This window comes from Anser cygnoides, chromosome Z, assembly GCF_040182565.1.
Source record: "Anser cygnoides isolate HZ-2024a breed goose chromosome Z, Taihu_goose_T2T_genome, whole genome shotgun sequence".
Taxonomy (NCBI): domain Eukaryota; kingdom Metazoa; phylum Chordata; class Aves; order Anseriformes; family Anatidae; genus Anser; species Anser cygnoides.
Genome location: NC_089912.1, coordinates 2,380,513 through 2,405,021, shown reverse-complemented (window position 1 = coordinate 2,405,021; position 24,509 = coordinate 2,380,513). Strand labels below are relative to the sequence as shown.

At 48.9% G+C, this 24,509-nt stretch overlaps 1 protein-coding gene across 9 annotated transcripts in view; it reads right to left on the bottom strand.

Annotated features, from left to right (window-relative positions):
- Positions 1 to 5,264: 5,264 nt before the first annotated feature.
- Positions 5,265 to 24,509, bottom strand: part of ARB2A (ARB2 cotranscriptional regulator A) — a 259,415-nt gene continuing 240,170 nt past the window's right edge. For 7 of the 9 annotated variants that reach the window (XM_066988632.1, XM_066988635.1, XM_066988637.1 and 4 more), the window contains 2 exons: positions 23,671 to 23,837; positions 5,265 to 7,107 (listed from right to left, as the gene is read on the bottom strand). In XM_066988632.1, coding sequence (XP_066844733.1) covers positions 7,087 to 7,107; positions 23,671 to 23,837 — 188 coding nt within the window. In that variant the 3' untranslated portion in view covers positions 5,265 to 7,086. The remainder of the gene's footprint in view (positions 7,108 to 23,670; positions 23,838 to 24,509) is intronic. The other 2 variants (XM_066988636.1, XM_066988631.1) reach the window with 1 other exon arrangement.

Here is a 24,509-nt window from a genome sequence, read left to right as displayed (position 1 = left end):
CCAGCGCCTGCGTTTGCTTTCAAAGAGCTCGGAGAGCACAGGGCTCGGTGGAGAACCGGGGGTGAATTTTCCCGACCATTGTGAAGGCGCAGTGGGGTTCCAACTCTGTTTCCGTCTTCCCTTAATATATATACGTATACGTGTATATTTATTTATAAAGAAAGAGCGGAGAAGAATAAAGAAAGACGAGAAAAGAAAGAAAAATAAATTAAAAGGGTAAATAGAAAAAAAAAACATTCTAGACGAATATTCAGCGCCGCAAGACATCTAAGCCTTCGGTTTCGTGCGCGTGTGGCGAAGCCTTTGATGCAGGTGTCTCCCTCTGTGCTGAAGTCGTTGGGCGAAGCCCTCTGCTCTGGGGGGTCCGGGGGGAGGTGGGCTCGGAGAAATCGCCCTGGCCCCTCCCGCAGCGGGGTCACCCCCCGATGCCCCCCGGAGCCGCCGCGGGTCCCGTCCCGGGGGCATCCCGCACCCCTCGGTGGAGCGCTGAGTCCCTGGGGGCTTGAGGCAAGGGGGGGCACACACAGGGGGCGGGGGGCGACCCCGAGACCCCCCGGGGGGTCCCCAAACGACGTCCAGCACGGCGGCCCCCCCGGGAAGCCACGGCGGCGGGCTGCCGGGTGGAGGCACGGAGCAAACGGATTCGCGACCCCCGGCACCGCCAGCAGGACCCGGGGCCGGGAGTGTCCCGGGAGGGGCTCTCCGAGGACCAGGTACCCCCCCGGGTGTCTGTCCCCGCTGCCGGTTGCGGATCCGGGTGGGGCGGGAGGGGGAGAGGCTCCCGGTGCCTCCCGGGTCTGGGGGCTACGCGCCAGGACTCCCCCGGCGGAGCCGCTCGGGGCCGGGGCTGGGCCCCCGGAGCCGGGGGATGCTGGCACCGAGGATCAGGACCGGGCTGCCCCCCCCGCCCCTCTGCCGCAGCCCCGGGAGGAGCCGAGGGGGAGTGTAACAGGCAATCAACTTTTTTCTTTTTCCTTTTTTTCCCTCCCTTTCCCCTCCTTTTTCCTTCTCCCGCCCGGGAGCACCCGGCCCCCGAGAGTTTTGCCCGAAGTGGCTGCAGCGCAGCCACCGACCCCCACCTCCCCTCCCCCTCCCTCCGAGGGGGCTCTGATACAGCGGGGGGGCGCCGGGGGGCGCCGGGAGCACGGCGGACGGGGAGGGGGTGTCCCCCACCTCCCCTTTTCCCCTTGTCGTAGACCTCCCTCTTGGGGTCCGCTTCCCGAGGGAGGAGATCCGGGGGGCATCCGGCGACCCCTTCCCCACGCCCCCGTCCGCCACCGGGGCGACGACCCCGTCGGAACGGCGGGGACCCCAGATCCCGGGCCCCGGACCCCACGCCCCGGCGGCGGCGGCGGCCCCGGCGCTGTCCGTGGTGCTGGGCCCGCCCCGAGCGCCGCAAAGCCCGGCCCTCGCCGCCCGCCTCGGAGCCAGAGAGGAACCCCCAACCCGCCCCATCCCACCCACCCCATCTCATCACAATCCCATCCCATCCTAATTCTATCCCATCCCATCCCATCCCATCCCATCCCATCCCATCCCATCCCATCCCATCCCATCCCATCCCATCCCATCCCATCCCATCCCAATTCTATCCCAATTCTATCACATCCTATCTCATTCCTCCCATCCCACTCTATCCAAATCCCCTCCAAATCCCATCCCACACCTCTCACTTCAGCCCCATCCCACCTCACCCCATCACAATTCCATCCCATCCCATCCCATCCCATCCCATCCCATCCCATCCCATCCCATCCCATCCCATCCCATCCCATCCCATCCCATCCCATCCCATCCCATCCCATCCCGGGTGCTCCCTGACCCATCCGCACATTCGCCGCTTTTCGGGAACTTTGCCCCAGCCCAGGAGGTCGCTTTATGTCGGGAACCCGCCTAAAATGCCACAAGGATCCCCCCGCAGCCCCTGTCCGTTGCGGTTCGGGTGTCCCCAGCCCTCCCGAAGATGTACCCCGAGTTGGCTGAAAGTGCCAAGGAAAACCACTTCGCATCCAGATTTTATTGGTAACCTTAATGGTAATACAAAAATAAAAATAAAATCCAAGCGCACTCGAAGAGGGGAGTATCTCCCAAACAGCTCAGCCGGTCCCCATCCGAGAACGACCCAAATCTGGCTCTTAATTAAATTAGCAAGAACCTCGGTGGGAACAAAAGTAAGGTTTACACCTGCAAGAAAGGGACCGAAAACCAGGAAAAGCTGGCAAAAGCGATCATCAAAGTGGCAACACCTCGCCTGGTATTTGCTGAGAACCACCGGGCCAGTATTTACGGGTCCCGAGTACCGCTGGTGCCTTTTTGCACCCCACGGGGAACCGCAGGGGCAGGATCCGTGCTGGGGGGAGGCAATTCTGTGCCGCCTGCTGCGGTGGGCGAGGAGGGCTCCTCGCATCATCTGCTTCGCTGTGCAAAACAAAACTGCATTTCTTCGTGTGGCGAGCCAGCCTGGCAAAGGGAAGGCGTAAAACGGCCCCGGGAGGGGAGTGAAGATGCGCGGGAGGGGTATTTGTCTAATGGTGCCGGGGTTAGCAGCTTTAAGGAAGGAGTGTGAAGGCACAAGTCTGCGGACGGTCCCTTGCCAGTCGATAGGGGATTAGGTAGGGCTTGGAATGGAAATGACAAAAGACCCAGGCCTTTCCAGAGAAGGGTCAGCTCTCTCCTGCGCCGCGTTTAGTGGGAAATCACTGCTGCTATTGTCTCCGCCGGGACAAATCAGCCCGAGGAGCCGGCCCCCGGAAATATTCCCATTTGCCTGACCCCAGCTGAGGGGTCCTAGGGGCAGCGGGGGGCGGGCAGGCACCTCTCGCCTTTCCCACTCGTGTTTCACCTCCTTCAGGCAAAGGGAGAAGGCGGTGCTGGCGCGTGGGAGCCGCCGGGGAGGCAAAACTCGCCCAAAGTTCCCGGGAAATCCACCCAGCTCCCCCGGGAAAATAGTAAATACCTCCCCCAGAAATAAAAAAAATATAATAATAAAAATGACCAGGGGCTGAGCGCTGCTGGCACGGGGCCGGGAAGCGGTGCTGGCAGCGAGTGAGACTTTTGGGGCAGGGGTCTGCTGCCCAAAAACCGTGCGGGACCCCGGCAGGGCTGCAAGCCGCAGGTGCTCCCCCTGCAAAGTCCCAAAGTTAAACCAGGGCGGCGTGGACCGGGGCCCGCAGCTCACCTCCAGCCTGAGAGGTCCCCCCAGGTGTCAATGAAAACGTTCACTTCTGCATTTATTCGCATTTTAATTTTTATTTATTTTTATATATATCAACTCAAAGGCATTTCCAGCGGGCGAGGAGGGAGGAGGGGCTCCTGGCCGGCCCCACCGACCCCGGCTCCCACCACCAAACCCGCTCCTCCCTGCTCCATCGGGAGCCAGACTTGTGCCACCTTGTGCGGTTGTTGCGCGCTGCTGGAGCCACGCAAACTGGGCCAGGGTTTTCTCCGCCTCTGTCTTCACACCCATCAGGGGGAATAAAACGTCTCTAAGGGGCGAAACTGCAGCCGGCGGTCGGCGCGGGCTGGGCTATGCTGTCCTCGCCGTCACGTTTGGCCACTTTTTGTTCCTGCCATTTTGTTCCTGCCATTTAGGGGACCGTGCTGAGCACGGCGAAATTTAGAGATGCGGCAAAGCTGCTTGTTTGAGTCTACTTTGAAGTAGTAATGCTAGTGGGTCTCAAATCCAGATCTACGCACTAATCTCTGGTTTCGCCTTCAAACGGAGCTGAGTTACAAAGAGCCCGGGAAGATTTTGCATCTATTCAGGAGGCACAAAATCTTTAATTTTCTGAGGAGCAAAAACTACCCAAGAAACTTCATATAGCTCCTTAGGTTTTGCTTAGCATACGTGATAAAACATTGATTGTCGCAGTTTGGTGACCCATGAAATTTGGGGGTTAGTTTTCTCTTCAGACCAGAGCATATAATTATGCAAATAAAGAGCTGTCACTGATCTAGTGAAATACTCACAAACACATGCAATCCGAAATGGAACAGAAAAGTGAAAATTTGTGGTATTATGATGGTTACAATGATAAATGACATCTCCTTCCAAGTTTCTCGAGAAGTACATTTTTCACACTTTGTCGCGCACGTCAGGATGCTGCGGTCACACACCGCGGCGCACACACACACACGTCCCGCAGGATCCAGACACCCACAAATGCGTGCACAGGCACACACACACACACACACACGCACCCATCCCTCGGCTCCTTGAGATTTCGCTCTGCCCAAGTGTGCGGTGGATGCACACATTCTTGGCAGGTTATTTTTGGTTTGGCTGACTCGAGCACGGTGCAATATGTGGCTCCACGCGGTTTTAGATGTGACACTTTCCATTTGTACTTCTGAATGAAATTCCTAGAGAGGTTAAAAAAAAAAAAAAAAAAAAAAAAGGAAAACAATTAGTGATGTTTCTCGGGGACAGGAGAAATGCACTTTCCCATGAAAAGTAGCATCTTGTGACCGAGTCCCAGAGATTCACACCGCGATGGCTACAACCAGCGCACAGCAATGGGCGCACAATGCAATTTATTTCCTTCCCCCCTATTTATTATTTATTTTTTCCACAGCCCTGCTGCATTGGGGGTCCCCATGGGGCCGGCGGCTGATTTCCCCCAGGACCATTCTTTCCCCCTCCTTGGCGAGGAAATGTTGCTCTCCGACGAGGGGATCGGCCCCCGAACCCCTCGCCCCCCTCAGGTGTCACTCTGGTCACAATATCACGGGGATGTCGCGACATGTCCCCACCACTGGGTCCCGACGAGCTTGATTTCGGACCCCCCGCCTCCGCGGAGGTCCAGCCCCAAAAAAAAAATCGATCCGGAGAAAAACCCCGTGGACCCCCGGCCGCCTCTCTCGCCGTTACCTCTCCGCACAGATCGACGCCGGCAGTGTCTTCGCGCAGATCCCGCGCATCTTGCGCGGCCGTGCAGCACTGCTCGCCCCCCCCCCCGGGGGTCTCTCCCCGGCCAGGGGGCCCGCAGCTCCGCCGAGCATCCGCGAAACCTCCCCGCAGGCTCCACCCGGTTTATTACCGCTGTTATTTTACTCCGGGGTTAATCGGGATTAATGAAGGGCGGCGGGGAGGGCCGCGCACCCCGCGGAGTGGGGGGTGTGGGGATGGGCACGGGGGGGCTGGGGGTGAGGGAGCACCCCCGGGTCCGTCACCCCACGGGGGATTTCTGGGGGGGAACCCAGGCGTTTGGGAGTAGCAGCCCCCGGCGGTACCTGCTGGGGGTATCGGCGCTGCGACACAGGAGGCGGGATAAGCGCATCTTTATTTTGGCACAGAGTCCTCGGGGGGACCCCCTGTGCTTTGCAGTCCTTTACAGAAGCACAACCCGAGGCGAACGCGCGGTAGGTAAAAGCCTCGAGAAAAGGGCGGCTGTTACAAGAAGAGATTTTTTTTTTTCAAAACTTCGTTTCTCGTCGACGCGCAGACAAATAAATCCGTCCCCACGGCGCTTGGCACCTCGCCGCCTCCCCCGGCGCAGGTCAAAGCTCCCCGGGAAGGGCACAGAAACCCCAAATGCGCCCTCCTACCAGGGGGGGAAGGTCGGGGGCGGCTGCACACCGAGCCCCTCTCCCCATCTTCCCCCCCCCACCCCCAGGCTTCAGGCTCCCTGTAGGGTAAACCCCGCTAAAAAGAGGATTTCGGCTCAAAACCGGCCGGTCTTCCGCCCCGTGCACCCCCGAGGGGCTCTGCACCCGGAGGTACCGGCCCCCTCCCTGTCCCCAAAATAATTCCCGGACCCCAGGTGCGCCACGGGGAGCATCCCACGAGCGGGGGTCCCGAACCCACCCGCATCTTTTTTGCCTCCCCGCCGCTAACCACATCGGAGGCGAGGCCGGCACGGCCGGTGAATTAAAAGAAAAAGATCACTCTAATTTCGCTTCATCAAAACGAAAAGAGCTTAATTAGCGTGCTCGCAGGCCGGGCACGCTGTCAGGCACGTCTCGGGATGCGCGGCCGAAAGTTGCTGGCACCGAGGGCGGTGGTGGGGGGACCGGGGGGGACCTGGGGGGGACCCATGTGGGGTACAGGGGGGACAAGGGGGGACAAGGGGGGTCCAGCCCGGGCGGAGGCGGCGTAAGCAGGGAGCCCAGGCCCCGGGGATCGCCACGGGACAGCAAGTCATTAAAAATCCGGCATATTAAAAAGGAAGCATCTTTGCATTTAAAAATAAAATTTTTATTTTATTATTATGGGGAAAATGTGCCCCCATTTTTTTTTCTGTCTCTCTCCCTCTTTTTTTTTTTTTTGCTGTCATATTTCACAGTGTGATCCAGGCGGTTAATGAATAGGCATTTTTTAAGTGGAGCTTTCAAAAGGAAGATAAGATCCACAGATAATGCCATTGATCCGGCAGGAGGAGAAAATCTCTACAACAAAGGGGCTTTCCCATAAATCTGGACCAAACTTCTTCAACCCTCCTACCAGCAGAAAATGAAAGACTGAAGAGTTGATCCCACTTGGTCCCAGAGAAAGAGAAGGCGACTGACTCTAAAATCACTACTGAAATCACGGGCTTGTTAGTACTTCTGAGTTAGAGCCCTCTTTATAAAAGAATAATTTGTGGTTTGTTCTGTCTCAAACTAGAATGAAGCAGCAAAAATCCTGCAGGCAATGGGACCACGACAAAGCTGTTAAATTCTGGCATCAGCCTGGTGCAGGGCTATGTCAGGGCAATTAGAGCTGCACCACGCTGCACTGTGCAGTACCACTGTCAGCCTTAATCTGCGTGCTGATGGGCAGCACGAAATCCAAGTTACAGCCCACAGGAAGCACAACCAGTGAACCCATATTGCTTTGACAGTTGCACTCATCTAGAAATAATGCAAAACGCTATTTAGATGTATACATCACGACCCTATGCTCTAGGAAGAAAACAATCTAATGAGGGGCTGGGAGACTGCTCGCAGGAAGCAAGCAGTGAAGAGGTTTCCTTTCGTCCTCCTTTTACAATTCTTCATATTTTATTCTGTTGGAGCGCCGCATTGGGGTCGGCTTCACTGAGCTGTTCTTTGCCTCCAGGGCTTCACTGAAGAACCTGAAGACGGACGGGAAGCTCTTCCAGGAGGTCAGCTCGTGGCGCTCCGTACCTGCAGAACAGAGGGGACAGAGTGACCGGGGGATGCTGCATGCCACGGCTGGCCCCGTGCCCAGGGCATCATAGAGAAACAACAACAGCAACCATCCACATCCACATCCACATCCACATCCACATTCACATCCACATCCACACCCATGCTTGTGTGGGAGCCACACACCCTGCAGACTGGGAAGGTGAGGACCCTGCAGCACGGTGACAGCACTAACTCCGTGAAGAAAAGTTTGCTCTTCAGAGCTGGAGCACCTTGTCCTATTTTCTTTGTGTTTCCTATTGTTTTTTTTTTGTTTGTTTTTTTGGTTTTTTTTTTTTTTGGTCCAATACATGTGTTTTGGCCCAGTACATGTGTTTTGACCAAGACGGGACACCGTACCCTAGCAGCACTGCCTTCCTCGATAGACCCATACTTGATGAACCCATACATGATGCGCAGGCAGAAAACATGACCCTTTCCACTTACCCGCACACGAATTCACCCATACCTCATCGTTTTGGAGAGAACCTCTGTTACCTTGCAAGCATTTCCTTGAATGCCTCTCATATTTGCTTTATTAAAAAAAAACAAATAAAAAGCAGCAAAACAGCCCCCAAATGAAACCAAAATGCACGCCCACCCTCCCGCCGAGACGAGGAGCCAAGAGTGGCGGAAGAGTTGGGACCTCTTCCTGGATAACCCAATTATGCGGGGATGCTGCCGGGAAGTCTCTGGATCCTGGGCCTCCATTTGATACTTTAACATTGTTAATGATAATTCTTTAGTCTGTAATAGTAGGTCATTGCTATGGTTACTCTACAATGGTGTAACACTTCGCTTTCCCCTTCAGCTATTCGCTCAGACCCGGTAACCACATTTGTTGCTTAGCAACAGTTTTGTGACAGCATCACAATCTGGGGGTGACAACAATGAAGGACACGGTGGCCCTGGATGGCCCTGGAGGGGGTGCCACCCTCCAGGGATGCTGGGCACCGTGCCGCCACTGTGGTGCCCCTGCGGGACCCTCATCATCCTTGCGGGACGCACGTCCTCGGCACAGAGCCTCTGGGAGGAGGCCTCCGGTGGAGGCCCGGCCCTTTGCCTCTCCTCCCCTGTGTGCCCAGAGGCAACCACCCCATGATTTCCCCCAAAAAAGCCCTCTCCAGAGAGTTGACTGCTTCCCACACAAAGAGACGCCCGCCTACAAAGGCAACGCTCGCTGCACACACGCACGTTCCCACACCCCCATCTCCCATGTTTGTCCTAGGGAGACAGCTTGTGACACCTTGTGCAAATTTCCTGGGGCATCTTTCACTCAAACACTTCCCACCTCCGAATCCATCCCGCCATTTGCAGAGCTGCTGCGGTGGGGGGCAATCCGTCATGCCTTGTGGGTGCCCCTGACACAGCCCTGCAGGACAATGGCACAAGCGTGGGTTTTATGGAGGGGTGCTCCTTTGCTGCTGGGCCTTCTCACACTCTCGTGTCACATTACGTTCCTTCCCTCTTCCCTTCCTTTTCTCTCTTTCTTTCTCTTTCTTTTTCTTTCTTTCTTTCTTTCTTTCTTTCTTTCTTTCTTTCTTTCTTTCTTTCTTTCTTTCTTTTTCTTTCTTTCTTTCTTTCTTTCTTTCTTTCTTTCTTTCTTTCTTTCTTTCTTTCTTTCTTTCTTTCTTTCTTTCTTTCTTTCTTTCTTTCTTTCTTTCTTTCTTTCTTTCTTTCTTTCTTTTCTTTCTTTCTTTCTTTCTTTCTTTCTTTCTTTCTTTCTTTCTTTCTTTCTTTCTTTCTTTCTTTCTTTCTTTCTTTCTTTCTTTCTTTCTTTCTTTTTTCTTTCCTTTCTTTTTCCCCATTTCCTTCTCTCTCATCAACAACATTCCTCCTTTGTGAAAGGGCCATCCAGAAACAAAAAATGGCAAAACAATAAGTTTCAGAAGCCTCCCCTTCCCTTTCTCAGCCTTGCTTTCTCCCATGCACTCTCCTCTTTCCCTCAAGAGAGATCAGGCTCACATTCACTGGTGTTACTGAAACTGATTAACCTAAAGCTTTCCTGTAGCAACCCCTCTCAACCCACCCCTCTCAAAAAACAATTCAAGCTTTGAGTCTAGAGGGACTCAATGATTCAGCGGTCTAAAGCAATTTTAACACTCACTATTTTCCCTTTCCTAGTAACAATCTCACTGACAGATGAACAATTTCCCTGGTGATAAAATCACTACAATGGCTATTTAGTTTCTGGGATTATGACGATTCTTTGCTTGATTAATATTGCAATAAGAAAAGCTTGCCAAGTATCTGCCTTGGCTCTTTACAGTCATTTAAAGGTCAAATTTTGTCCTTACTTATTCACATTCAACTACTACTAAAGGGAGAGCCCTAAAAATTTAACACTGCACAGACTGTGCATTTATGATTTATATACCAAAGGCTTGGAAAATTAGACAGAAGGAAGAGAAGTTATGTCCTCAGGGTGATGACAGATTTGGCCATAAGGCTTTCGCCAGAGGAAAAATATTGTTGACGAATGTAATCTCAATCATGTATTTAGCAGTAGACAAATCTAAATTAAATGCATGAGAAGCCATCTATTTTTTGATTGAAAGAATCGTTTGTGAGAGTCGGATAATACGAGGCAGCTGTACTACAGCCGAGATACTCTAAGGTATATATCCTCTTGGTGCCCGCTAATTTCAATGGCCGTGATTATAAACTGCACAGTGCGGTCAAGCAATGGGCTGTAGCACAGGTACAGTGGTTCATGACATTCATTCTCGGAAAAATCTGAGGAGCATGGTGCAACAAAAGGACATATGATGGCCGCCAAGTGTGGGAGACAGATGGAACGTCCTAAAACAAGCCAAGGCTACTGCTGCCGAAGAATCAGAGCCATTGATCCCGCCTCTCCCAACACCACAAAGACCTGGAGGGGCAGTCCAAGGGCTTCCCGAGGACCCGCAGAGGAACGGGAGCTGGGGGAGCACCAGTATGGCACAGCTGGACAAAATGCAGGAGCAGCCAAGGGTTTGAGACAGCAGTGACCTGCCGGCTGCTGGTGTGCAAGGAGGCAGGGGAAATGGTGTTGTGTCAAGTTCAGGGCACCGCAGGGGAGCAGCACCAAGGCGAGGGCGGATCCGGCAACCAGGAGGGAAAACGAGCAATGACTAACACAGCCAACGGGTTTCAGAATCAATTTACGCACGGCAAGAAAGAGATACTGACAGTTGGAAATAATGCAGGCTTGATGATACAGTTGTTCATACAAAAAATCAGGTGAGGGAATACTCGCTAAAATTTAATATACAAATCACCGGGTCTGGATGACATGCATCTGAGGGTCTTCGGGGAACCAGTTAATGAACTTGCTGAACTACTGGCAATTATTTCTGAGAACTCATGCACAATCAGGTAGGCATCAGAGGACTGGGGCAGGGGGAGGAAGAAAAACAATGCTAATTTGAGAAAAGAAGAATTAAATGAAATCACCACACATAATATTTACCTTTGAAAATTATTAAAGTAAGAGATTGACATTTAAAAAAAAAACACAACCCCACAGGCGCCTTTAGGAGAACAGAAGCTGTAGAACAAAACAGGCTCAGATTTCACAAGAACAGACAAAAAACCAACTCGCCCACTTCACTGAACCACAGAATCCAGCAGAGAGAAGACGGGGCCATGACCGCGTCCTCCTGCACAGGCCAGTTGGACACCACGAGCGTGGGAGGGATGTGGGGCATCGCCTGCAGCATGGTGCCACCACTGCAGCACACCTTGCCTCTTGCATGCCCACCGTGCCCGCGGCGACCACCACAGTGTCCACAGGTCTTTGGTCCTGCGCCTCATCCCAGCACTGTCCCTTGCCTCTGGGTGGGCTGGGGCTGTCTGAGCTTCTTGGGAGCTGGCCAGAGTGCTTTGGAAGAGAAATAATAGGTGTGGTGCAGGGCTGGAAATAGAGCTGTGGTGTCACTGAGGGATTGGTGTTAGGGCTTATGTCTTTTAAACACGGTTATTAGTGATCTAAGAGAATAACAGGAGCACTTATTAGTTAGCTGGATGAATTAGCAGGTGATACAGAGAAGAGGACATGAAGAAAAAGAAGGGAGAGAGAAGAAATAATACTAATATTGATACTAATACTGATACTGATAGTGATACTGATAAATACTAATATTGATACTACTAATACTAACACTAATATGAATATGAATATGAATTATGAATACTAATGCTAATGCTATGGCTAATGCTAATGCTAACAAATATTAACACTAATATACTAATACTGATATGGATACTAATAAATGCTAATACTAATACTAATACTAATACTAATACTAATACTAATACTAATACTAATAAATATGAATACTGATACCAATAATTACTAATGCTAATATTGATACTGGTACTAATACTGACACTAATATTAATATTGACACTGACACTAATACTAATATTGACACCAATACTAATGCTAACAAAACAACAGCAATAACAACAATAACAAAAACAATAATATAAAAATAAATAATAATAGTTAATAACAGGAGCCTAAATGGGCAGGAAAAATGGAAGAGGGAAGAAAAGGACCTAGGAGATCGTATCGGTGCCTGCCGAGGTGGCATCGTGTTGCGTGTGAGCACGGTGCAGACGACCCCGGTGCCACGCAGGCCTCCCTGCTGCCTCTGCACCTTGGTCCCTGGTTGGCAGAGCCCTGCAGGAGGGACACTACGCTGCCCACCCGCGGGCTCCATCCCCACCGCTTGCTCCGGCGTGGCGATACCCAGCTGCGTGGCACAAAGGTGCCCCCCTGCCGCGCCTCCCCACTGCGTGGGACAAAAACCTCCTCCCGTGGTGTTTGGAGGCTGCGAGGCACAATGGAGGCCCCCCACTGGGCTGATAAGATGTGTGGGACAAAGGTTTCCCAAGCCGCGCAGGAGCAGAGTGGGACCTGGAAGCCTGTCCCTGAGTGGAGATACTTCTGCAGGGGGAAGTGTCCAGGTTGGGAACTTTCTCCGCTGAGACCAGCTGCGATGCTGGCCTCGGGTCCGGTCCCTGATGCAGCAGCACCTCCTGCAACACCATGGGCTTTGAAATGAATTAAGGTTGTTCTGCACCTCAGGATTTAGTCCCTGATGGAGCAGGCAGTGTCGCAGCTCTCCATGAAGCACCTCGCGTAGTGGAAAGCTTCTACCTGGCCTCAGTGGGAGCCACACCGGGAGGACCCTCAGTGCCACGTCTGTCATCCCAGGCACTGAGCCACACCAGCACCAAGCCTTGCCAAGGCCTCCTCCAGGGCTTCTGGGGCATTCACACGAACAGCAGTGCTTGAGCACTCACTAAGTGTGCTTTTACTCATGTTTCCACAACATAGAGGAGCAACGCCAAATGCACAAAGAGATGATGGGCCACGTTCCCTCTGGCCCAGGGAGGTGAATGCAGTTCACAAGGCCTTGATGGAAATGCCTCTCTTTCCTTGTCACGATATCTACACACACAGTCTTCACTCTTGATCCTCACGTATGCCATTGTGTAATGGTGTAATGATGCAATGATGCTCTCCAAACCTGCATGTGTGCATCAGGAAAAGCTGTATCCTACCTGCTGCACCTGTCTTTCTGGATGCTCTGAAATGACTTCCCTATCCCAGAGTTCTAACCAGGAACTTTTTAACCCCTGATTCCATCGTACGTTATCCAGAGTGACAGGTTTACCTATTTTTAACTCATAAGGTTTCTCCATTTACTATTTTTGGAGAAGGATCCCTTGGGTCTGCACAGAGAAAGTGAAATGTGCTCTGCAGAAATTACTGTGGCTGCTGCGACTGCTTTGCTCCACTGAAGTAAATGTCCAGATCTCAAACCCCCTAACAGAAGATCATCAGAAGAAGATCGGAGCATCATCAGTTGTTATATTAGGAGATTTAACAAATGTATTTGTTTAAAATCATTATGCACTTCTGACAGAGAGCACATGAGCTTCAGGAAAAAATTGGGGAAGAGTCCATTTGCCCAAGAGGTTCGAGAAAGGATGATCTTAGGAGCTTCTGCATATGCAGTTCTGGACATCTCAGTGGTGAAGAAGTGTTAAAAGCTTAAGCAAAATTAAGAGAGAAGTCATAAACCAATTAATGAAATGGAAGCAGTGATTTCTGTAAAAATAATAACAATAATAATAAAACCACACACACACAAAAGAACAAAATCTTGGTGTGTTTAATTTGGCTTAGATGTAATAGTCTGTGCAGTCATGGACATGATAATAATCTAGAAGTGCCTTGGTAGGGAAATTAATTCTTTGGAGGAACCAAGAGGGAAGAACCAGGCAAAGCTGGAGGAATGAAATACAGCTTAAGTAGAGGGCTTAGTCCCACAGTAAGTTGTTTTGGATGGAGTGTTCGTGTGAGAAAAATCGTGGGAAGCTGTTTGGCAATGCCAGAAAATAGACTACACATACTAAGGCATGTGATGCTTAGTTATTTCGTCCTGTGACACTGAAAACAGTGTTTACTTTTGTCGGACGTTTATTATCTGTAATATCTTTACTAGAACAACAGAAACAGAGCAGCAAGAATCCCACCAGCCCAGAGCAATGATTACCTCTGAACTCCATTTTTTTTCCTCATTTACAGCACATAATCTACTCAGAAGCAGCAAGTGGTTCAGAAAGGTAACAAAATATTTAACAGCCTCCTCTTGCCCTGCACACAACTGATGTGAGGACTCATGCAAAAACTGAGTGAGAGCAAGGTTTGCAAAGCGAGAAAGAGACTGGGAGCTAACACACCATTGCAGCCGTGATTTTCACCACTGTTCATTAGATATTAAGGGCAGTCCCAAGAGCATGAGTCATCTGTTTGCTCCTCTGAGCACTAACTGGCCAAATAAGCCAAAGTTGTAAGGTCGCTCGCTTCTGAGTGCAGGTCAAGTCATTTTCTTTTGAGCATGCATTATAAAAAGGAAAAGAGAGCTACTGTGTTACAAACAGGAGGAATCACAAACAGGTTAGCAGATGAAGGTGCAGGATGATCAATGGCGTTTAAAGAGATGGAAGAGTTTCAGAAACCCAGTGGTTTTAAGGGACTGGTCTTGGGCAGCAAACTCATCCTATTCCTATTTCTATATGGACACCTACATGCAAATCTCTATCATCAGCATCTACAGACATTTCTACATCTATATATTTACCTGTATTTACATATGAACATCAATATTCCTTGCCTGTCAAATATGAGATGGGGAGTTCACTTTACATCACAGGAAGATATTTTGGGGGTGAAAAAGCACCTATGGAAGCTGCAGGATCTCATCGCATTATGTAGCAATGGGTCAGGCAACAGTCTCTTGGGAATATTAAAGGTATAGCTGACAAATTGCACACATCCTTGAGTTTCCTTCCATCCAGCCCTGTTTTTTAATAGTCTGTGATTTTACCAGCTGTATTTAGACGACAAGTAGCACTGATTGTATTTGCATGGTATATCATAGCTCTGAAACCTGTTGATAATACACATCAGAGTAAACTTTTTAGATGTAGGTTCTTTTTCTTCTATCATAAATTAGAAAAAAAAACAAAAAACAAAAAACACCCAACTTTATAAAATTGCACCCAAGAGCACGCAGTAGTTATCATTTGAAAAATATCATTTTCTCCACCAGGGGAAAGGAAAGTTATAAGTAAATGAAGTTTTGACCTGCTTAGAAACCTTTCAGTTCCCAAGAACACTCATCCACCTGGCTTCTTTGGAGACCTCTATAATGCCCATATTTAAGCTTCGAGGCTCCCACAGGTTATAAACCTGGGAAACAGCAATGTATACGACGCTTCTTAACATGCAGCCGTGCCATGACAGCAGTCAGTGGCCTCTCCTTGTCCTGTGCTTCCCAAGGGAAAGTCCAACAGGGGTTTCTGCAGCTGTGCTCGCCACCGCTGTGCTTTAGGGGATTGGCAGCAGCCAAGACTGGGGCTGGAGTGCTGCCCTAGTGCGTGCACAGCACTTGACATTTACACCACACCACGGCAGTACCTGCATGCTCATTTAATTCATGCCAAATGAAATACTGCAGGGCAGATTTAAAAATCTGAGCTTATTCCAAAATCCCGAAGCTTTTCAGTGATTCTAGTGCTTACAGGGCGGAGATGTGAAGTTACACCCCTCGCTGGCAAGCTCTGCTGACGTGGGAGAGCACTACTTACGCAAGGAGTTTCATTGATTAGAGCAGGACCGGGTGTGTGAAAGGACTGGCGCTTAGAAAATAGCTACTCTCCGTGATGGTGTTTTATGATTATTTGCTCCTAAATAGTAATTGTACCATCAAACATCCGGATGGAGAATTAATTATTGGAAATAATTCAGAAAATGCTGATGTAAGCTTCCTTCAGTGAAGAACATTGCAGATTTGTAAAACCCACCAAGCAAATGAAATTATGTAAATCACCCGAGGAACAGCTGTACCAGCAGCATGAGCACGAGCCGATCCGGCTTTGGCGCTCCCAGGCACACACGCAGCCAAGGCGAAGCTGTGGAAATGGCAGCGCCTGCACCCAGAGCAGCGAGGAAGGGCAGTGCTTTAAAATCCTGCATTATGTGACGGTAAAGACACCCTGCCTAATAAAAATGGAAAAGGGCCCTTAATCACCAGCAGGATAAGCACAGACCTGCAATTGCAAAAAAGCAATTATAAAGTAAAACAGCTGAATATAATTTTCTCCCCTTACGTGCCAGAACTGGTGTGGATGCCAACACTGGCAATCACGGAAGTGAAGGAGGTCTTTCCAGGGACAGAAACGGCCCTGTGCTGAAGGAACAAATGGGCCATGAAGCGCTGCAGCAAATGCCCAGTGCTTTTATGCTTTCAGCAAGAATCTGAATTCAAATGTCGTAAGCCTGTAGTGAATAAATGAACTCCTGCTGCCCCCATCCCCCTCGTGGAAAATGTTCATAATAAGGAGCATTTCAAAGGGTTTTTGTTTTCTGAAATTTCTGCTTGGATTATAATGTCCTGTTGTATCTTTGTAGGCAGAGGATTACAGTCAACATGAGCCCAGACTATTTTTGCAGGTGCAGGAACGGCATTTTATGTACTGTACTTTTTACAGTTACGTTCAGAGGCAACTCAGTCTTGTGCTTCCTGCCACTGGTGCTCACACAGTGACTTTCATCACTGTAAAAAAGCCCTGCCTTTGAAACTCAACGCAACTCAACTCAACCCAACCCAACTTAACCCAACCCAACCAAACCCAAAACCCAACCCAGCTTAACCGAACCCAACCCAGCTCAATCCAACCCAACTCATCCCAGCGCAACTCAACCCCTCCATGCCTCCATGGTGTCTTCACCAGCTCCCAGCCTCTGCCTGGTAATTTTTTTTTTTTTTTTTTGAGGCTGAGTTTGTGCTGGTGAAGAAGAAAACCCCATCAATGTAGGCACTGCCTCTGAGACACCGGTGGTGCTCCTGAGGGAAAGCTGAGCAAAACACATCCATCCTCCTGCTGTCTGTGGCTGCTGGAGGGTGGGAACAGGGCAAGTGGTGGGGACATCCAACCTCTCTCCTGCTGGACACCTGCTCCAGGTGCCTTGAGCTGCCAGAAAGGACTTAGCGCTTTGTGTCAAGAGGTGAAATTTAACAGCCTAAACCCAAATGATCCTGAGCATCCCGATTCAGCTGCTCAGTGTCCCCCGAGGTGTTTAAGCTCTGCTGACACCTCTGCGCCTGACCTTAGCGCTTGTGCCTTATTACAGCACTGCCTCTGTACATGCTCAGAAACACCTCAGGCTTGACAGGGCAAATGCTTTCATGGGTCTCAGGCAGATAGAGAGACCCCTCCATAACGCTCAGTATGTACACAAGCCTCAGAGGGAGGAATGCCCTCTTCAATCCTTCTTTTTTTCCCAACTCTCTTTTCACTCCTTCCCCATTTTAATTCTGTTCAAGACATCTGTTTGTCTAGGAGGAACTTCTGAGTTCCTCCCCCCAAACTTGCCCACCTCACAGCTCTTCCCAAACCCTTGCCCATCAGATGCCCCTTAATTCCTGCTGGATCTCATCCACCCATCTAGACCATCTCTCCAGTCTTCATGGCCCCCTAATTCATTCTTTTTTTTTTCTTCTTTTTTTTCTTTTTTCCTTCAACCTGTTCTCACTCAGACCTTCTCCTGGTAAACATCTCACTGGAAAACAGAGCCTGAGACATGGTTTTGCCAGGTTTTTAAAAAACATGGACACAGGCTGCACCTACCACTCAGGGATAGTGGTGAGACAGAAAAATGAGGACACATCCATGAAAATACAGCAGCCCTACCCTGAATGGTACGAAAAATGAGCAGTCAGTCTACTAGGCGAGAATGATGGTTTCATGGGAAATTTAGTACAGTTTTTAGTGACTTCATGGAAGGAAACACATCTGTGTTTGTAAAATGCCTGGAAAATAGAGCTGGGCTACCAGAATACAAAGAAAGCATAACAAAACAGAACTTAAAATTCAAGTTTTGGAGTCATGGACAGGTTCTCTACATTCTGTTAAAATTTGAATTTTACCAAGTAATTACAAAAAAAAAAAAAAAAACAAAAAACAAAAAACATCTCTGTGGGAGAAAAACTGTGAAAAAATTGCTATGGTGGGAAGAAGAAGACAGTGCTGTTTCACCAGTGAATTCACACTGATACAGTCAGCGTTAACCTTCTTATGTAAGCGTGACCTTTGCTGGTCATTGCTAATGAACGTTCTTGAGAAAGGCAGGGGACTGAACCCAGACCGCGAGATTTCATGGGCAATGATCATTGTTGTGGGTCAAGTACAGCTGTGCTGCAATCATAAAGTTAATAACCTCTCCTACAGCAGCTTTACATATGGCTGTCTCCGAGGAATGCTATTTCTGTAACTCACAGCCTTTGGAGATGCTATTTATAATTTATAACCAATCTGAAGTGCAAAGATTTTTTCTCTCCTGCAAGTCCCGGTAATCGATACAGGTCTGCACCCATCACAGCCCCGTGACGTGAAGTGTGTGGCCGGGATCCACAGCGGTGGGTGAGCACCGTGGCTCAAAACCACCATGGCCACCCCCAGCATCTGGGCTGGAACCGCAAATGAAGGGGAAGGAATGCTCTGTTCGGGTGCCATCCCAGCTGTTTAGTGTCGCAAACTAAATTAATTGCATATTTGCCTCAGAAACACTCAGAAACTTGAATTTTTCTGGCATGCATCTCATGGACTTCAAGCTTCCATGCCCTAATTCATAACACATCAGGACTTGGTGTCTGATACTTGAAGTGCCCATAGCGTGGAAACCAGCAATTTAAGACTAAGCACTAATTCGCAGAGGCTTTGCAGATGTGAATTACACTAAATTTAACTAAGCTGAGTAACATTGCACTTCCCATGACTTAACCTCAGAGATGTCATCAGAGGGAGCATTCAAGATTAACAACCACGGAGCTGCATCTTGCCCCCCTTTACTACAGGAAATCATGTTTGATATGCTTCTCATGTGTCCGTGCCTCGCTTGGTACTTCTCCCAAGCAATGCAGCCCAGAACATCAACTGTGGCCCACAAGCAGTTTCATTTTGGGGAGGAATGGGACCGAGACAGGTGGGATGGAGACAGGTGCCAGGTGGGAGAGGAGGGGAGGACCAAGGGGTGAGGACCAAGGGGTGAGGACCAAGGGGTGAAGACCAAGGGCACAGCAAAGCATAGGGCAGCAGGGAGGGAGGGGAGATGGTGGCTGTACCTGAGATGAGATGAGGACACATGCTGTGACAGAGGGGGGGGTAACCTCCACTAACTCCCTGCTTGAAATCCCCTTCCCAGAGAGGTCGGCATATGCATGGAAGGTGGGTCTGCCACCAGCAACAGAGTCTGGGATGAATGTGGAAAGGCCAAGTTTGTGGTGGAAGGAGGAAAAAAAAAAGACAAAAAATAAATCCTTTAAAAATGGAAGACTCTCACTCTTTTTCTGCTTTTTCTGGCTTTTCTGTGGCTGGAGAGAGCTCATCAGGACCCAGGGACCAGCAGGGGGAAGGACAGATGCGGATTTCTCCTGGAGGAACTGCAGATCAAGTCCTGCCTTGCAACCTCAGGAGAAGCACAACTGGCCTGAAAGCAGACCCAAAAACACATCTTTCTGCTAACACAGTTTTCATCATCCAATTGAAGAGCTGAAAAGTTTGTAGCCACTTCGACACTTAAATAAGCTCCCTTTGGGAGACCAAATTTATTCCAAAATGAGGACTGATTTGCTACTGCCATTTAAATATATATATATATAAATAACATATATATATATATGCCACCAAGCTCCAAGTCTATCTTCTAGCTGACACAGTCACCTCCATTCTGAAGAAACAATGTTTGTTATCCCTACCAGACAGAGAGAGGAAAAAAAAAAAGAGAAAGAAATAGCAAAGCTTAATGACCCTGGTCCATTCTCATTTTGAAATACCGTCCTGACCTAAAAATTGACCTTCTGATGTGGAATCTTCTGACAGAACCGATGCTGCTAAGTCAGGCTCACAGAAAAAGCAAGCAAGATCCTTCATGTCATGGGAGGGATCTTCTGCCAAGAGTTCACTGGGTGCTGAAGAAAACTTGAATTTAGTCTCTCTCAGCGAGAAAGATGGTAAACCTCAAGAGCTGGAGATGGAAAAGCAAGAACCTGCCAGGAAAGAATATTTGGAAGTGGAAGAGAGATGAAATATTTAAATGAGTTTCAAAATTTGTTTTTTCAAGTTGTTTTCCTTACATTGAGAATCTCTACTTTTTTTTTTTTATTTAATAAAATTAAGACAAAATGGAAAGAAGTTGTCAGGGTAATTTCTCTCTGAAGAATTGCTGAACTGGAATTATGTCATCTTGCATTAAAATTATCAGTTATTGCCACAGTTGGCCCACAAATATTATATTAAAAAAGCAGGAAGAAAATCACTAAAATACATTTGGGGAATTCTTTTGTTTGTGCCCTGTGCATATCTTTTAATACTTATTGCTCCAATTTGGCTTGGTTTTTCTAAAACACTGTAGGCTGTTTTTTCAAAACAAGCCTAAAACAACTGTTGATATATTAGGGAAAAAATGACATGGGGAAAAACAAGATTGAGGTGGGAGCTGAAGTTTGTCTAAATGAGAACAATATCAGCATGCACAAATGCACAGACAAGCACAGTTTGACAGTCACTGCTCATAAAAGATCCTGCAAGGAGTTAATATGAAAACTAAATCTCCTGTAGAGGGAAGTTGGAGGGGAGCTCATATATAAGCACTTAAGGAAAACTTGCGCCGTGGCTGGAATACATGTAGCACATTCCCCATTAGTCTAGGGATACATGAAAGGTTATAACTACGATATATTGCTATATTAAATTACGAAAATATTTTTTTCAGTCTTTTGCAAAAAGAGGGAATCGGAATCTATGACTGACTAAAAAGCAACGCGCTTTCCGTCAACAACATACCCATCTGTTTTGACACGCTTTTCATAGCCAGTACCAAAACAACACGAATGCTTCACATTTTGTGCCTCTGTAGCTGCACTATGTGACTGCTCCTCCCCACAGGAATCTCACCGAGCGTTGCAGTGCAAATCCTCCACATCTCCAGACGCCTCGTGGATTTTCCACTGCAGGCCTACGGGGTTGCTTCTGAGCTGGGAAAGGAAGGGGACGCACAGGGCTTGGTCCCATACGGATTGCTCCTTTGTGAAGTCAGGAAAATCAGTCCCTGCTCAGAAAACACTGCCCCAGGCTTCGCACTGTGCACAGGGGTCCCGGCCGGGTTTGAGGGAGAAGAGTGACCTCCCCTCCCTGCAGAGAGCCCCCATGCACCATTGCACCGCATCCCTGGGATGTACCAAAATGCCCCCACTGGGGCAGGACCGTGACAGCACCTGCCCCGTGGCCCAGGGTTTCCGTCACTGATCCGAGTAACAACCACCTCAACTGTGACAATTCCCGTATTTTCTGTGTTTTCTTTAATAGGGAAGCACCTTGAGGGGATCATGCCGCTGCCCTTGCACAGCACTGACTGAGCTGGACTTCTGGTGTGCACACTGGTACATAAATTAAGTTTCACAACAGAAATGGTTCAGCAAAAAAAAAAATAAAAAAAAGAATCAAATAAATCTATGGCAGACAAGCTTAGCAAATCAAATAGATGCAACAGCTTTGGTACAGGCTGGGAAGTGCTAAAACCAAATGCTTTCTTAGGACACTGATTGCTTAATGTGGCTTTCTGAAATACGAAAAGCAGATACTTTTTAATTGGGTTTAGTATCCCAAATGGGTCATGGAGATATTCCTATCTGACTTTTGTGTATAAAGCAAGTAGATCCTTTGTAGTTAGGGATCTCCATAGTTTCCATTATAAGAGCTTGTCTTCAGTTGCTTATAAATTTTGCCAAGCTAAGTATTTGGGATGAAAATTCCCATGCTCTGTCTCTGCCTCAGGCTGATTATTATTATTTTTTTATGTTTCAACTAAAAGGATTTAGTCACTTCAGGAAATAAGATTGAGGAAAAACATGTTTTGCCGCTGACGGGGAAAAAAGAAAAAGAAAAAAAAAAAAAGAGAAAAGAAAATAAAGCCTTACAAGAAATTCACTGAGCAGCTCCTGCGTCTCTATTCTTCACAGCAATAGTTTGCAATTTGGAAGGTATGGTCCCTGTTGTCCTTTTGCAGTTCCCATGAAAAACCACCCAGCTTTCTTCCTCGTCACAAGACTTTGAAAAGTCTCATTTGCATATGCTCAGCAAAGAGTCCCCAGAAGCTGGCAGCTGAAACTGGCCCACGACTGCTCTGAGATGCTGCTTGCGAGGGGCGAGCTGCAGCCCGGGCTGGCGGGGCTGAGCCAGGCTGCTCCTGCAGTGCCTGCTGCCAGACCCCGTGGACACTGTGGCATCAGGCACAGGAACCGAGCGTGGCCTCGCTCCGTCCTGCACTCCAAATGCAGACGAAACAAGGAAAGAAGGGGAAAAAAAGCCACTTAATGCCACAAAAGAAAGGGGAGAGCTAGTCCTGGGGGCAGACTGAGAGCGGAGCTGGCTGTTCAAGAAGGATGCAGGAGGGAGGTGGACCTGCAGCTGGAAGGGGGGCAGCCCAGGGCAGGGAACTGGCTGCAGAGAGGCTGGGGAGTGGGGACAGGGACCGGGGCCGCGCTGCAGGGGCAGCACCGGTGGCACGAGGGGAACGAGGAGGGGAGCAGATGGAGGGGAGCGGGCTGGGGGGGCCACGGGGTGCAGGTTTTCCCATCTTGCTGTGAGCAGCCTCCTGGAGGACCCATCCCCTCCCAGCTCCTCCAGAATGGACTGGCTGGGTCAGTGCTTCCCTCTTCCTTAGCTTTGGTTCACGGAGAAGGTGACAATGAACAACTCTAGTGCTACCAGCTACTTTGCCTGGCTTCGCTAGTACAGGCGTCTGGATCTACGATTTCCTGGCCTGCATCAACAGAGCCTCACACGACGAAATTTCTCTTCTTGATGAGGTTAAAGAAAGCGAATTGCACACAGAAGAAGTACATTAAGAGAATATTTGAAGTGGAGACTGAAGGGAAAAGTTAGACAATCAGTTTAGTAGGTACCAGAGTGGCTCAGGGACAGGACCACGGAGACTACTGCTGCCGGTGGGAAGGAGGAGATGCACAGCGAGAAGGCTGCCAAGCAAGCAGTAAGGGAAATGGTTCATGATCACACCATGCAGAGATTGGGAACTGCTTCTGGTGATTGGAGACTTGGCCCCTGGTGGAACGTGCTTATCGGCACTGCTCTGATACAACTTCCATCTACACTGTGCTGCCCTTGAGGATCTCTTGTGCCTTTCTCTGCTAGGCTCCTCCACTGACCCATTGCTTGGGTCAAAAGAGAGTGTTTTTTTTCAGCAGAACTTGAAATAATTTCATTTATAATGAAGCACAACAAGGAAATGGAGAATGTAATACAGCTTGGGAAACTCAAGAAATATGGCACTTTATTTGCCATATTGTAGTGAATGGAATTAAGTGTTGGGATAAAAAACAGATATTTAAAGTAAAAAATCAATGTCTACTTTAAAGAACAACAGTAGGGAACTGATCTCACTAGGGGAGTAAAACTTACATGATTTCCCAAGTCCCAGGGAGGGTTTTGAAGCACCTGCAGACAAGAGTCTCCCCACAGAAGCAGATCCTGTGCCACTGAACCATTCACAGTCAGGATGTCCCTGATCTTTCCAGGAAAGGCCTGGCTCATCTGGTTTCTTAGGCCCAAAGTTTCCAGGTCACGTATCTTCCCAGATAAGTGTCACCTCTAATGGCCAGTCATATTTACTAAACTACTAGTCGTATTTTTATCTTAATCCAGCTGAAGGTAACTGTTGTTTCCACCTGATAGCATAGCATGTCTGTATGGGGCTATGACCACTACGGTTGCACAGCGCTGTTGTGATTGCTGTAAAGAATGAGGATAACACAGAAATAATAATTTCTGTTCAAAATAAAGCTCAAATAAAAATCAAGCCCAAATAACTTATCTGTGGTGAGTTCCTCCTGAGGCAGCCCACCAGAAGTTCCTGAGGTACTGGCACGTAAGGTAGGGGGGCTCAGAGGAGCTGACCATCACCTGGGATAGGCTGCGTACAGCAATCCAGATGGACGTCACAGGTTGGCTTCGTCCGAGGATGCACGAACTGTTACTCTGCCAATCCAGTGGCGCACGGAAAGCGCCGAAGAGCTGTGCTCGCTGCAGGGGACAAATTACACTCGCAGGGCACAACATATGTAGGAGCACTAAAGTATAAAATACAAAATGTTTGTACATTGTCATTGCTCACTCTAGCATGAGCTTGAACTGATTGGGCAATCGTCTGTCACTGTGGAGGACACTGGATAATGTTAACCCATTAAAACTTCGAGCGTTTCATACGTCATTGGAACCGAGAATGGCTAGTCACTAAAAGCAGTATTATGCTGCAGTCACATCACATGCACCTCTAGACTCATCCCGAAATTCGCTGCCATAGCTTTAGCTAACAGTTACCTATGTGGGTGTTTGGATAACAGAAGAGTAAAAAAAGAAAATGAACGAATGAAAAAACAGTATGAAGAGTCATACAGGGCACCATGAACACAGCACTCACAGTTTTAATGATAAACCTATCGGAAAGAATCCTATTGGAAAGAATCCATGTATCTAAACTTGTACTTGTTATGATGCGTGATGCCATGACATGTATTTTGGGGTGCAAACCATACACAGTTTCTTTTCCTTGCTCCAGCTGTAGCATGTACCTTTCTGTGCTAACATCGTGCCACTCTTTGAATGAGACGTGAAGGAAGGGTGACATAGCCACAGGCACAGAATCAGTTATCCCCAAACAGCAACTTAATTGATCAATCTCCAATACAGAAAATCTGCCAAGTCCTGCCAAGCCCGAACAGGCTCAGTTTCAAAAGCAGGCA